A 14,378-nucleotide genomic window follows, 5' to 3' on the forward strand; every position below is an offset into this window, starting at 1 on the left:
GACCCATCTAATGGATCACCAAATTGTTTCCTCATCCTCAGAATTCTGAACAAAACAAAGAAAAAATCTAAGAAATATGAACGAATGCTTAAAGTGGCGAAGGAAAATTTGTGTGTTGTGTGTGGTTTGTGACTTGTTGCGCTGAGTTCATTTGCTATTTTGGGAAAATTACCCAATTAATTTAGAAAAACACTGGGAGCAGGGAAAAAACCATAATGCGAATGTTTGTATAGCTGGTGGAAAAGACTCATCACAAAAAAATGTACATGGGACACTTTGGTGGTCAAAATGTAGCCCATATTCTGGCACTCTATGCCGAAAATCCAGGCGATTTAAAATCGCATTCAAAAAAGCGATAATGTTTGGCTTTGGGTATTGGAATCTGGTGAAATAACATTTACCATTTCGCGCTGGCAAAACATTTGCCACACGATACACAGATATAGTGTTTGCTCTAAAGCGAGTGAAATTTTGCGAATGTGCCAAGTAAAAAAAAGAATGATGTTCTACGAAAAAGAAAAAATAAATAGATATACTAAACAAAACGGACACGGCACGAATATTTCGGATTCGCATTGAGGAACGCCACACGCGAAATGTTTTTCATATTTTTGCATCGAATTTATATTTTGACACAGTTTCATAATATATATCTCAGCGTTTTATCGGTGCGGGAAGCAATTTTATGAATCATTAAGGTGCAATATCGGGCCATATGCTCGCATTCAAAATCCGATTTCAATGAAATTACCACGCCATTATATTTTCGTAAACGATGCACTAAGCACCGGCCATGATGCTGCAAATGACTCAGAGTGCTTGCATTTGGCCTGTGAGTGGGATGAGTGGGATCTAATTTGTTTCTTGGACCACTGCCTAATGACTAGAACACTTTGGCCAGGCACTAAGCACACACAATTAGAATTGGCAGATTGGCAGGCGAGGACCTTGAACCACCCACAAAACCCCAGCCAACCACTCGACCACCCACCCACCAGCGACTAATCATCGACAGAAGTGTGTCATATGTCCCAAAGTAAGTGAGAAAATCAGGCCAAGAGATGTGCCAATAATCTGGGATATGCTGAGGAATGTGTATCCCTTAAGAATCGGATTTAAATTTGAATTGTAGGTGTAGTACAATATATCGAGAAAATGTGGTCCTCTGTGCTTAAATTTTTACTTTTCAGAAACAAAAACAATTCAATTTCTTAAAGAAAAGCTAGAAAGTATTAGAAGTATACAACCACTCCCAAAGTGTACCACTTTTTAATACAACAAATTTCTAATATAACTTTATTGAGATATATCAAAAATATATTTAATTTGTAAGTTTCTTATAAATATGACTTTGACTGCATTGATGAGTTAAAAATATAAGGTATGAAATATATATTTAAAATAATATATGTAAAATAATATTTGATTGAATCTATTTTCCACCACAAAATATTTGATTATTAAAACTTAGATAAAACCGACATGATTACTTTAGATTTTAGGGGTTTAGAAAGTGTGAATACAAACATAACACCTAAATAATATTTCAATATCAAGAAAAACGCAAAAAAAGGTACACAAAATGATTCAATTTAATTGACCTCTGCTACCAAAAATGTTTGGCTACTTTCAGTGATAAATTCTAGTAGTTTGGCAACACTGCCGGTGATTTGGGTTTGGTGTCAGTGTCAAGGACTCTCTAAGGCCTACATACTGGGCATATGTGTACCCAATGCCTTGACAGCCGAGAGTGTTTATGTCTGGTCTGTCCGAGTTTCCTCGCTGCCCCTTTGTTTCTCGAAAATTGTTCGCATTTTGCGCGTTTTACTCGCCGTTGATTCTTGGCAAGCGATCGCCACAAAAAGAACATGCCAAGAAAATTAGATAAATAAACATTGCTGATAGGCAAATAAATCATTTATGAGCAGCAAAGCGAAACTTAGTCGAACCGTCAACCGCCCACCCACATTTTATTCCACACAAATCCAAACATTTGTTCTACCGTTGCCTCGCGGTTTTTTGAATCATTTTCTGACCTGATTTTGAAAGTAGTTTTTTGGCCTAGTTCAAATATTTATGCGGCAATGAGTAATGGAAAGCAAATGACTGAAATTAATTGATAGACTAAGTGCTTAGCGTAAGAAATGGGACTTTAAAATTCTGTAATTCATTCAGAAAATTAAATCAAAATCTTTTCCCGAAAAATCAAGAAAATGTGTGTTAAAAGAATCATTAATCTTGAGATCAAAGATAAACGAAATTAATGTCAAAACCAATCTAAGAATAATTTTCCAAAGATCTGAGGGATCGATTATAATCTAAACATACTATATGCACAGGAAGATTAATCAGACTTTTTTTTTCAATATTTTTTCTAAGAAAATATTATCCATATGGCTTTTATTTATAAATTCAAAACCCAATATTTTTGAAAATTCCAAAACTAGCGATCGTTGGGCGCCATCTAGTGTCTAAACGACTCGAAAGCTTTTTCGAATAAGCGATTTTAGCTTTTTCGAACGAATTGCTAGAATTTCCACATAGAGAGCGCCACTTATTAAGCTTTTCACGATCAGCTGTGTAAGGAAAAGCCGGAAAACTCATTAGGTAGCCCATAAAACACACTTTCCTCCTTCGTTTTAATATTTGTTTATTTCATTTTCGACAAAAACACAAGTAATACTATATTCCTCTGTTGTATGCATGTATAATGGGTATTTTGGCTGAATTATTTTTCTAAAATTCCATCAGCCCAGAAAACAATAGGGCATAAAATAGGCGACGCAGGCACAGTGAATACATACACACAATAAGGCGAAACTTTGGCATTGAACAAATCATAAAGCAAATTATAATAATAGTTGCATTTAAACAAGCTTAGTATCTAAATCCGCGGTTTGTGCTCGAAACGGTCAAATTTCCGCTGGTGGTGGCCGCTCCCAAAGGATTCATGGCGGTGCAGGCGTAGTTGCCGTTGTCATCTGCCGGATCCCGAACCATTCCAAAGGATGCCGAGAATTCCAGGAGGAAACGAGAAAGAGAGAGGGTAGAACGATTAATGAGCTGCCCCGATTTGATGATACACAGTGCAAAATTTGGTGTACTAGTAAAGCCTAGACTATCTTTATTAAAGCTCATTTATAATGATTTATAAATTATTATTAATTTTGATGGTAAATATAATACAAACCATATATATTTTACAATTAATTCAACATTCAATTTAATTTAAAATTGTAAGGTTTAAGGAATTTAGAAAGCCTTTTCCTTGATAAACTTTTTTTTTTAATATTAATCTCATTAATAAAAATCAAAGCTTTCTAGAAAATGTAATGTATATTAATAAATCATATCATATCTCAAAGTCCAATAAAATACAATCCTATTTACAACTTTAATCTTTAGGATATGGATTTAGAAAGATATTTTAAGTTTCTTGATAGATTTCTTTGAAGAATTCTCCTAAAAAACCGATATATGTGATAGGTAAAAAGTACTTATCTTGGGAGACACATAAAGTACACCTTTTTTTTTATTTTTAAGATGAAAATGAAATGAAAAATCGTCCCAATTTCGCACTGTGCAGATACTCGGTCGACCTGCCTGTCCGCAGTACTTACCCGGATAGGCCTGCGGCAGAGTCAGCCGGCACACGCCGTTCCGGTACTCGATGCAATGCCGGCTGCCCGGCTCCAAGTGACCGCCGTTGTGCGTCCAGTTGACCTGTGGCTGCGGATGCGCCTGCACAATGCACTCGAAGCGCGCCGTTCCGCCCACTCCGACTGCGATGTCTTTCAGTGGCTGTCCGAGGTGGAGACGGAGATGGATCGGATCGGGGAGAGAGTTACGGGTTTCAGTATTTGGGGTCGGACACGTGGTTCTTGGGTTAATGACTCGGGCTTACCGTTATGAATAATGGCTGCCTTTGTGCCAGCTCATCGCGACTCAGATGCGCATTGACGGGTTCCGTATTGGGCAGTTCCGGCACTGGAGTGGTGTGGGTAAAACCATTAGAATCTCTGGCTCAGCGTTTTCAAAGCGCATCCATTAGTGGGATTAGCACGCGGCAGGCACGGAACACAAACACTTAGAAGTACGTTTCACTTTAGGGTTTAAACACGAAGAACGCAAACAACAAACTGGTCATGCAAAAACAAGGCAGCGAGCTGGATTTTTCGGTTAGCATGCTTTTCGACTTTTTGGGGTTATAACAACAAAAGGACCTGCTTATTTACACACTTAATAGTACTGGCGATGACGATTTTGGGGGTTAATCACAAGGGCGAAAGACCACGGGTGCCGCATATTGGCTCAAAAGATATAAACTTCCATTATCCATTTGGAACGTCTTTTTCAGACCTTCAGTTTTCCTAACATAACACTAAAAGTCCAACCCTTATATGTTTTTTTTTAATATTAGCAATTTGACATAATTCAAGACAATAGGCGAGATATAAGCCCATCAAAAATGATCAAAAGGTTAGTGAAAGCATTATAAAAATTCTCTCGGGATTTGATATTAATTGAGATTGCAGTTCAAGTTTTATTAATCTAGTGAGTTTCCAGTTTATATCTTTTGTGTTTTTTGGTTTTAATATACCAAGCGACAACCGTGATCACAACATTAACTTGTCCTAGACTAATTGACAACATCGATAGCAATTGTGATAGCGTAAGCCTTTCTGATTGATGGCTCTCATCTGGTGACAGCCTGCTGGACTTTGAGTGCTTCAATACCTGTGCGGATCATCTGATCCGGAGGCAGTCGAGGTGCCTGGGCATGGAGGCGATCCAGGTGGATATCGAGGTTGTGGCAACTGGGCAGGCTATAGCGCTTCTGGCTGTTGACTGCAGTTCGAGGGGCCATCGGCCTGGAAGTCGAATAGTTCCTGGCCTGACTCCTCCGCTGCACCTCGTTATCGGAACTGTATCCTTGAGCGGATTTCTCGTGGTGCACGGGAATCACCAGCTCATTTCCGGGCGGAAGTTTCAGTGGATAGGGGGAGTGACGTCCGTTTTGGATTGGCTGGGCATTTTGGCTCTTGCCACTGCTGTTCCACTGGCTACTGACGAACTTGTGACCCTCGCCGGGAAACAGAATGCCAAACTCATAGCCGAAATCGTATTTGAAATATATTAAACCGGTATTGGGGTCGACGCATTTGGTTCCTGATTACAGTTTACAGACAAACATATACGATAAGGGTTTTTCTTGATGGGTTTGATTGTGGATTATTAGCGTTTCGATATAAAAGCTAACTTTAATTTACCCTGAGCTAATGAAAGCATTTTTATGTACGACAAATAAAAGGGTAACGAATCCTGGATGACAACGAACTGATCACAGATGAGAAACTTATAACTAAACATAAAAAATAAGGATCTCGACTATAAATAACTCACAAGATTAGATTAAGAAATTATAAATATGTACAAATAAAAAAGTTTTTGTTGGATGGGTAAAGATTAGTACAGATCGTATTTGAACCATTAAAATAAAAGGTACTTTAAATAATAATAATAAAGGATTAGTGTTGTATAAAATAACGAATTGTTCAATATAATAATATCAAATTAATTTATAATTCAACCTGATAAGAGTGATCTCAAGATGATAACGGATTAGTACTGGGTATGTCCGGTATGACAAACGAATGCAAATTTCTCAAACCAATTCAACCAAATTCTCAATTTTCAAATTTAAAATCTCAAAATACCAATTCAAATGAGGGGAGCTGGCTCCAAATCTCTACTGCGGGCTTAGTGCGAGGATTAGATGGATTGGACTTACCATATTGGGAGACGCGCGATTCATCCCGGAAGGCCTGAGGCTGCTGGCTGCTGCCCTCGCTGGGAGCCCTCTTGAAACCCGGTCGGATGCCAATTCCATTCGATGCCGAGCTCCTTACCTCCCTGCTCACATCATCGACGAACTGATGGGACTTCTGGAGGAAGGTGGAGCCCATTCGCCGGCCCTGATTCTCGGCCTGCTGCTGAAGGGAACTGTAACCATATCGGGGCAGAGTTCCGGCCCTATCAATCTGATCCATGGACTGCTGCTGCTGTTGCTGTTGCTGCTGTTGCCTCATGGTGGAGTTCCTGTTCAGGGATTGAGTGCGATGCTGGGTGGTCACTGTACTTCCTCCGCGCTGCTCCTTCTTCAGAGTATTGATATCCACGTGGATTTTGCTGGGCATCTCGGGACCCCGATCGAATTCCATGGGTGATAGCACCCTCTCGTAGGTTCTTGGCAGGCTGCAGGATCGACTGCCTCCTTGAGGCGGGGCCACTCGCCTGAAACCCTTGGTCAAGCCATCGCCATAGGGTGACCACAGAGGTTGGATGCGTGCTCCCTCAATCTCACTCTCGTAATCACTCTCCCGGAATTCCCCAGGCACAAACTTAGTGGGCGTGGCTGGAGGCGGCAGATGGGATTGCCTCGAGGGAGTACGACTTGTGGCGGGACTGTAGGGGAAGTGTTCCTGCACGATCTGCTGATCCCTCTGCTCCTGCGGACTATCAAAGTGGATTATCCTCTTGGTCTGCTGCATGTTCACCACACGCTGCGAACTCTCTGTGGACTCGTGCATCTGCATCACGTTCTTGGTCTCGGTGGCCACCTTGGCCAGGTGCATCGGAGCTCCAGCAACAGCATTGTAGTACATGGTCGGACGGGCGGTGGCCTGTGGTTGCTGCTGCTGTTGGGTGGCCGCTATGAACTTGGCCGCCACCGGCTTGGGCTTGAAAACAGGCTGACTTTGATGCTGGTTCTGGACAAACTTGGACTGCTTGGAGCTGCTCTCCGTCTTGATCTCATGGCGTATCTCCTTGCCAATCGGTTCAAACTTGGGCCTGGCATACTCCTGGGGAGAAGGCTCAAATTCCATGGGCGAGGGAGTAATCACCACCACCGGGGACTTGTGGCCATTGGTGGCAAGGTTTGTGCGCGGAGTGGGTGTCGGTGGGAAGACCACTCGATAGCCCTTGATCTCGGCATCGGATTCATTAGCGCGAGACACAGAACGGAAACGTTCATCAATCTCACTGCTGTAGTCACTAAACTCCGCCGCCGGGGTCTTCCTTTGGGCAGGAATGGGACTGGGATAGGTCACCACCTGGGGTGGTGGTGCTCCTGCCGTCGAGGAGAACTTGGTCTCCTTATGGGAGGAGCTGCTGCTGCTCTGCATGTTGTGGGAGTAGTTACTGGTCATACTCGAAGAGGTGTACTTGTAGTCCTAAAGAGATAATGCATAGTGTTACTTAAGATGTTACTTTAATATTATGAAGACACAAAGGGTAATGTGAGTAATCGAACGGGTTTAGATTTCAGGCAAATCAGTTAGGGTAGGGTAAATGAAGCATCAAACAAATGAACGAATAGGAGATCTTGTCACTTTAAGGATTTACTTGTAAGATCGAATGCTAAATGTTGATGATAATCAAGGAGCTTAGTGATTAATTGGCGAGTTTCTCTTGGGGCTTGGGTGTTAGCCTGTTAGCTAGTACGAACAATAACGACACAGAGGCTTTTTGCTGGTGTAAGGAGGAGCTTTCTTTTGAGCTCCCAGTGCTAGCAACAACGACAATGAACGACAACACAGATAGACACACAGAGAGAAAGATCTAATGCGAACCTTCGCCTCCTGGCTGCTAAAATTCGATTGAGATGGTGGCACCACCTGGGGTTGCACCTGTGGTTGTGGCTTCGGGGTAAAGTAAATAGGTGCCGGTGGTTCGGGCTGCAACTTGGGCAATGCATTTCCCATCGAGGATGATGACTTGGTTTCGTAATAACTTGACTCCGACTTTCGATAGCTCGAATGCTCCTCTGTATCAGCCGTATATCCACTGGACTTAAAGGAAGTCTCCATGGAGGTCTGTTGGGGTTGATTGCGGTTTCCGGGCTCCACATCCGATTCACTGCCACTGTACTTGTACCGATCACTCTCGTAATCGCTCTCGTAGACTCCCAATCGGGTGGGTATAACAGGAGGGGGTGGTCTATAGGTGGTACCACCCAACGGTTTGGGCTGTGCCGGGGGTACAGTGACTGGAGTCAAGGTGGGCACCGAGTGGGGCAGGACTTTACTGGGTCCCTGGATCAGGTTCTGTTCCAGCTTCTGTTCCATGCTCTCCACCAAGGAACGACGACGTGTCTCCTCCACCTTGGGAGCAAAGCAAATCTCTGGTGGTGTCCCTGGTTCCAGTTCCACATTCACCAAGTGAGTTGCAGGAGCTGTTGTAGCGGGTATGCTCTTCACTATCTGATTCACCAGGAAGGGTGCATTTAGCTCTTTCGTTGGCGTTGGTGTGGCCAGCTTGGAGATCACTGTTTTCTCTGACTTCTGCTCTACATCGCTGGTGTAACCAGTAACCCCAGTGGGTGTCCATAGCCTCGACATGGCCACTCCTTCGGCAGAAGGTTTGGGTGAGGGTGAGCGAGGATTCTGCTGGGCAGGAGTGGCCAACACTGCTGCAGGTCGCACAATTGGTTGTCCATACTCCACCTTCACCTCCTTGGTCGTTGTGGTTTCGTGTTGCACCGTCTGGAGGCCCAGAGGTGGCGGGAAGACTGGTACACCACCCTGTGGTGGAGGCTCCTTGGGTTGCACCTCCGAAAGTATCTTGATCTTCTCGGTGATTAGTGGCACCTTTGGTTCGCTCCTTTCGGTTTTCGGTGAATAACAGAACTCTGGGGCATCTCCTGGTATCAGATTGAGACTCCTTAGTTCCTCCGCCAGAGATTGCGCTTGCGGTTGTCGCACCACCGTCTCCAGGGGCTTGAAGGTCAATGGGTTTGGTCGCTGGATGACGGTCTCCTCATCGATCTTCTTGAAGTAGTCAAACGAGGATGAGGTGGTGCTCAACTTGTGCTCGCTCTGCTCGTATCTGGTGCTCGTCAGCGTCTGCGGTGGTTGCTGCTGTTGGCCAAAGGTGGTGGCCACCACTGGTGTACAGGGTTTGGGAGGCACTGGTGGTGGGGCTTTTGTGGTGTTGATGGTGGGCTGTATCTGATCTGGCTGATCCATGCTGGCAGTGGCAGTGTTTGAGGTGATGGTGATAGTATCGTTTGTGGTTGGTGTCTTGGGGCGCGAGGTCAGCTCCGGCAGATCCAGATAGTTCGATTTGTGCTCTAGACGCATGGTTGCCTCGGTGGTGCAACGATGCTCAGTGATCACTTTCGACTCGGACAAACCGTGGAGATCATTGGCACTGGTCACATCGGTCTGACTGCTCTGGTACGACTGTTGGGTTTCGCCGTTCTGACTTTGACTCTGATTCTAAATCGTTTTCAGTATATTTTTGTGGGATGATGGAGTAGGTGGTGTGGTAAACCCGTGGAATGAGCAAAGCGAAACGAAAGAACGAACGACGTTGATATCATGAGAGGAGAAAATTCACAAAAGTTTGGTTTATTATATTGATCGATATTAAAGTATAAGTTAACAGAGTCGAAAAAGAAGAGATAGAATAGATCGGAGTAGATTGAAAGAGTTGTATAGGTGAATCGTGGAGGATAATGCATAGTAGTCGGTGGTTAGATATTGAGCACATGCACACTTACTTCGGTTTTGAAATCGCTGGATGGGGCCACAAGAGCCACGGGACCCGTCTCATAGACAATGGTCTTGACCACCTCCTGCATGCGTTCCGGTGAGGGTTCCAGGATGGCACAGTCGGCGATGCTCTTGGCCTCACCTCCTGCATTTGTGGCACGCACCATGTACTTGCCGGAATCCGAAGTTTGCGCTAAAAAAAAGATAATTAATAAATAAAAGCATGTTAAATAAGATTCATGTATTTCTAAATATTTTTTTATTTGCTTATGGAAGGCCAACAAATAATTTAAAACGTCAGTTAGTTAGGATGTTGATATATGGTATGATATACGGCGATATTAAATGTATTTTTATATATTCCTTTATAATGTACACGACTGCACTGCACAGATTTGTGCGATGAAAGTAAAACAAGCAATTAAAACGTATATAAACATGTTTTAGGACCCAAAGACTTTGCATGAGATGTTTGCAAAAACATTTTAGTGGTGATGTTCGATAAATTAAACATTGCAAAAATGTGGGTTGAATAAACAAATTGCTTGCTTTGCCATTTGGCTGTCATTTTCTTTCTACTTCGCCAATCTCGAAAGAAAATTTGAAAGTAAAATTTCTAAATACCCAACATATGTGTATTCTAAAACGGAAGTTTAATATACAGAAAATGCATATTTACCCTTTTCGATTATTAGCCTGTAAGAGTTTCCTTGGGCCAGCAGGCGATGTTCAGAGATCCCAGCGTCCTTTAAGGGTTTATCGTCCTTCAGCCAGGTGACCGTGGGTTCGGGCAGCCCGGTGACTTCAACCTCCATGGTCAGCTTCTCGCCCTTCTTGCTGACCTGAGCCTGCAGTCGTCGGCCAAAGACAGGCGGGAATATGGTCTCTATGTATTTCAAAGAAAAGAATACCAAACAATGAGCATTAACATATGTATGCCTTTGTGTGTCATTGCAACAGATTTCTTGCTAAATAATTTACTTGAACAGCCGTCCCAATAATCGGCCATAATGAATAATTCGTTTAGACAGCCGACAGGCAGTAAAAATAATCTCAAACACACATTGCAGGCAGCAGCGACAAATCTGCAAACGGCCCGAGTAAATAAACGATCTCGGTCTTCAACGCGATTTACATAATAATAATTGCAGACATTATCCCACAGCCCCAGCCCCAATCCACGACCGTATCCACATCCCGTTGAACAACCACCCCCACGGCTGCCAGAGAATATTTATAAATTTTTGTAAGAATATCTTTTGCATTGGCCAAGAGATTCTCCCTCACCCGGGCACATCAGCCAACAGAAAAGATTGATATATAAACAAGAACAATATAGCCGAGAATCTTCATCATCATCCTCCAACAACCCCGTCGACGACCACTAAAAACTCATCAATATTCTGGGGAGCATTCACGGCATTGACGTTTGAAGATCTATTGGCGCCCCGGTCCCCTCTACCCTCGACAATGACACTTTAATGCTCTCCGCTGATTGATGTGGACAGAACAAACGCCAACATATGATATAGGGTCTATAGCCCGGGGAACATGTGAATGCGGTTTTTTAGATTTGTGAACACTTTGAATTCTGGGAAATCGATTTCCTAGACAAAATAGTTTGCGGTGGTCGTAATTGGATAGGTTAAATTAGGTCGCAGACAGCCTAACGTTGGGCGCCATTAAATAATAAACATTCAAAATTTCCGTTAATGCTAGATTCTATTTATTTCTTAAGAAAATTTCGAAAATGTGTTTGAAATAAATGGGTCAAGGTTTTAGAAATTAAAAAACTTTTTTAATTCCACCAACAAAATATTTTTTATTACCAGTAAACTAGAAAATTAAATGAACTGGAGATATTTTTAATAACTTTTAGGAATCCTACCAAATAACGTTTATAATCCCCTTATGAATACCATATCGAATACTCACTTTTAACAACCAAATCCGCTGTGCTGGTGGACTGACCCACTGTATTGGAGGCGGTCACCGCATATCGTCCGGCATCTGCCACGCCCACCTGTTTGAGCTCGATGGTCACGCGATTGCACTTGTTGAAGATCTTGGTGTGGGCATCCTCGAACAGCTGACCTCCGTTCTTCTCCACCTTGATCTCGGGCGAGGGAAAGCCATCATAAATAGCCTCCATGCTGACATCGGCACCCTGGTCGACGATCTTTCCGCTGAGGGGAGTGGTGAACCTCGGAGCAATTTCCCTTCTGAGGCGAGTGGGTGAGTCTGGTATGGCCACTGCGGATTGTCCATTGGGGGCACTGGATTGGACGAAGCTGAAGGACTTCTGCTGCACACTGGGACTGCTCATCTCCTTGCTCTTGTGCAGCTCCTCGTAATGGTGACTCTCCACGATCTCGGGTCTTTGCTGGCCAAGTTGCTTCAGGGATTGATCAATGTGGGCGGAAGAGTGATGCACCTCGGTTTGCGGGGCATTTCCCTCATATGAATTAACCTGCGAAGTGGAGGTGGTGGTAAAGGTTTGCTTCTTGATCGTCACCCTCGAAGATTCCGTATTGTGCTCCTGGCTCATGGTTTGAACATCACTAGAGGCGGGCAGACCACTTCCTAGGATATTTAAGAAGGCCACACAGGTGGCTTTTCCTGCCTCATTCTCCGCCACACAACTGATCTTGCCCACGGCATCATGGGTTAACTTTTGGATGGTTAGCACTTGGCGTTCACCACTTGTGGAGACCAGGAAATTGTGACCATGAACGGGTTGGTCGTTGAAGAACCAGTGGACCTTTGGTGTGGGCTTGCCCTTGACAATGCACTCGAACTTGATCACCTCATCGATTTCACCTTGTTTGTCGCTAAATAGTTCCTTAAATTCGGGACACTGATGACGGTCTAGGATTTCCACTGAGGATTGACTACTCCTACGATTCTCAGGAGCATTCACGGATTTCACTATCAGATGCGAAAAACACTTGGCATCTCCCGCTGGATTGCTGACCTTCACGGTATAAACGCCCTTGTCATCGCAACTCACATTGTTCAGGATGAGTTTGAAGAGGCCTAGCTCCGAGTCGGATTGGGTGGTGATCCTTTGATCCAACTGGAGTTCCTTGTTGGTCAGGAACCACTGGGCAGTCAGGGGTTGATCACCACTGGCCTGGACTTCGAGGACGACCTGCTCGCCCTCGTCAGCCAAAACATCAGAGAGAAGTCTTTCGAACTTGGGCTGGGCATCCTTAGGCAGGGATTGCCTTTCCGCCTGAGCCCGAGTGGCAGGTTCCGCCTGATTCAAAGGAGTGACCTTGAGTTCACAACTACTGGATGCTTCTCCCGCCGAATTGATGGCCACCACTTTGTAGTGACCTGCGTCTTCTTGGTAGACCTCTTGGATTATCAGAGAACACCTATCCCCTTGGAAAAGCAACTGAACATCGGCGGACTCCTTGACAGGTCGCTCGTTGTGATACCAGATGACCTCGGGCTCCGGCTGACCCACAATCACGCAGTCCAGCCTCACGGGCTTGCCCTCGAATATGGAGACATCCTTGAGGGGCAGGTGGACGGCTGGCTTGATGGGCTCTATGTCGCTGGCCATCTCGGAATCGGAGGTCTCGTTGGGCAGGCGACCCTTCACTATCACGTTGCAACTGGTATAGGCCTCGCCAGCTAGGTTCTTGGCGCTCAGGACGTAGGATCCGGCGTCGTTGGGATAAGCCTGCGGGATTATCAATGTTACGCGGCCGTATTCGTACTGAAAGTGCAGAGAGAAAATCACGAAAAGTCTAGTCAGTTTGGGTTTCGGAATTCACCACACCCCGAAAAACGATGGTGGGTTTTGAATGCTTTCGGCTCGTTCTAGTTTTGTGTTCTCTCTTTTTTTGCAATTAAATTTTCCTTCTTTTTTACACCGATTTAAATCTTATTTACGAGTGTGAGTGTCTATGTCTGCGGATGAGGCACATCCGGCGGTCTGGAGGGGCAAACCAAAAACACTTTGTTTATTTTTGCACAACAAATGATCTTTGTTTTGCCCCAAATTGCAGGAAGCACCTGAGTTCAGGTGTTCAACGCTTCAATGGAGAACAATCAGAGATATTTCTCCTCTAATTGAAATGGTTTAATTCATCAAATAAAAGTGAGATCATGTTGAATCAAACAAGCGACGACGGCAGCAATTAAAAGTGCGGCCAATGAAATCATTTCTTAATTTTTTTCAGATTTTCTCCTGATTTCTTTTTATGCCAAATGAAAATGAAAATCTGCAAATACATATAGGCAGATTTGTGTACACAATGTTGGCGCCCACAATAAACAAATTGCCTGGCCTGACTGTGGTGAATTGGATTCGCTATGGTCGCATGGCTCGTTGCACGGAGGAGCTGCCAAAAAATGCAGCTATTAGATATTATATGGCGGCTGTATGCCGTCTGCCCAACTTATGCATCGCACTATCTGTCCGCGAAGTGCGTTGGCGTGTTTTCAAAACGATCGCCTTGAATTCTGTTTGACCAACGATCATATTTTTTCGGGAAGGAGGGGAAAATGCGTGACTGACGTCAGTCAGATGATTTCTTTCGAATTTTGGAACTACGAGACTGCTGAGTCCAAACCGCTCATGCAACGCCCACCGCAAAAAATGTATAATTCTCTCTGGTTTTTCCAGCCATAGATTTTCATGTGGTATATACAAAGTTGCTGTGTATATGGAAATGGTCAATCGCCAGACAGTTGGGGGAATTGTACTGGGTGGTATTTGTTTACCCTTCGCAGGGGGAGAAAGTCGACGGAAATCTTTGGGGGCTTCCTTTCAAAAACCAAATTAAATGAACATATTTATGCTGATTT

General features: G+C 44.0%; 1 protein-coding gene across 16 annotated transcripts in view; it reads right to left on the minus strand.

Annotated features, from left to right (window-relative positions):
* LOC119554814 (titin) overlaps positions 1 to 14,378 on the minus strand; it is a 138,626-nt gene that overhangs the window by 89,819 nt on the left and 34,429 nt on the right. For 11 of the 16 annotated variants that reach the window (XM_037865872.1, XM_037865866.1, XM_037865868.1 and 8 more), the window contains 5 exons: positions 11,493 to 13,284; positions 10,237 to 10,443; positions 9,566 to 9,750; positions 7,635 to 9,281; positions 5,792 to 7,235 (listed from right to left, as the gene is read on the minus strand). In XM_037865872.1, coding sequence (XP_037721800.1) covers positions 5,792 to 7,235; positions 7,635 to 9,281; positions 9,566 to 9,750; positions 10,237 to 10,443; positions 11,493 to 13,284 — 5,275 coding nt within the window. Of the gene's footprint in view, positions 1 to 2,633; positions 2,982 to 3,620; positions 3,802 to 3,904; positions 3,988 to 4,737; positions 5,170 to 5,791; positions 7,236 to 7,634; positions 9,282 to 9,565; positions 9,751 to 10,236; positions 10,444 to 11,492; positions 13,285 to 14,378 lie in introns of those variants that run through there. The other 5 variants (XM_037865889.1, XM_037865888.1, XM_037865890.1 and 2 more) reach the window with 4 other exon arrangements.

The sequence above is a fragment of the Drosophila subpulchrella genome, chromosome 3L (genome assembly GCF_014743375.2).
Source record: "Drosophila subpulchrella strain 33 F10 #4 breed RU33 chromosome 3L, RU_Dsub_v1.1 Primary Assembly, whole genome shotgun sequence".
NCBI lineage: Eukaryota > Metazoa > Arthropoda > Insecta > Diptera > Drosophilidae > Drosophila > Drosophila subpulchrella.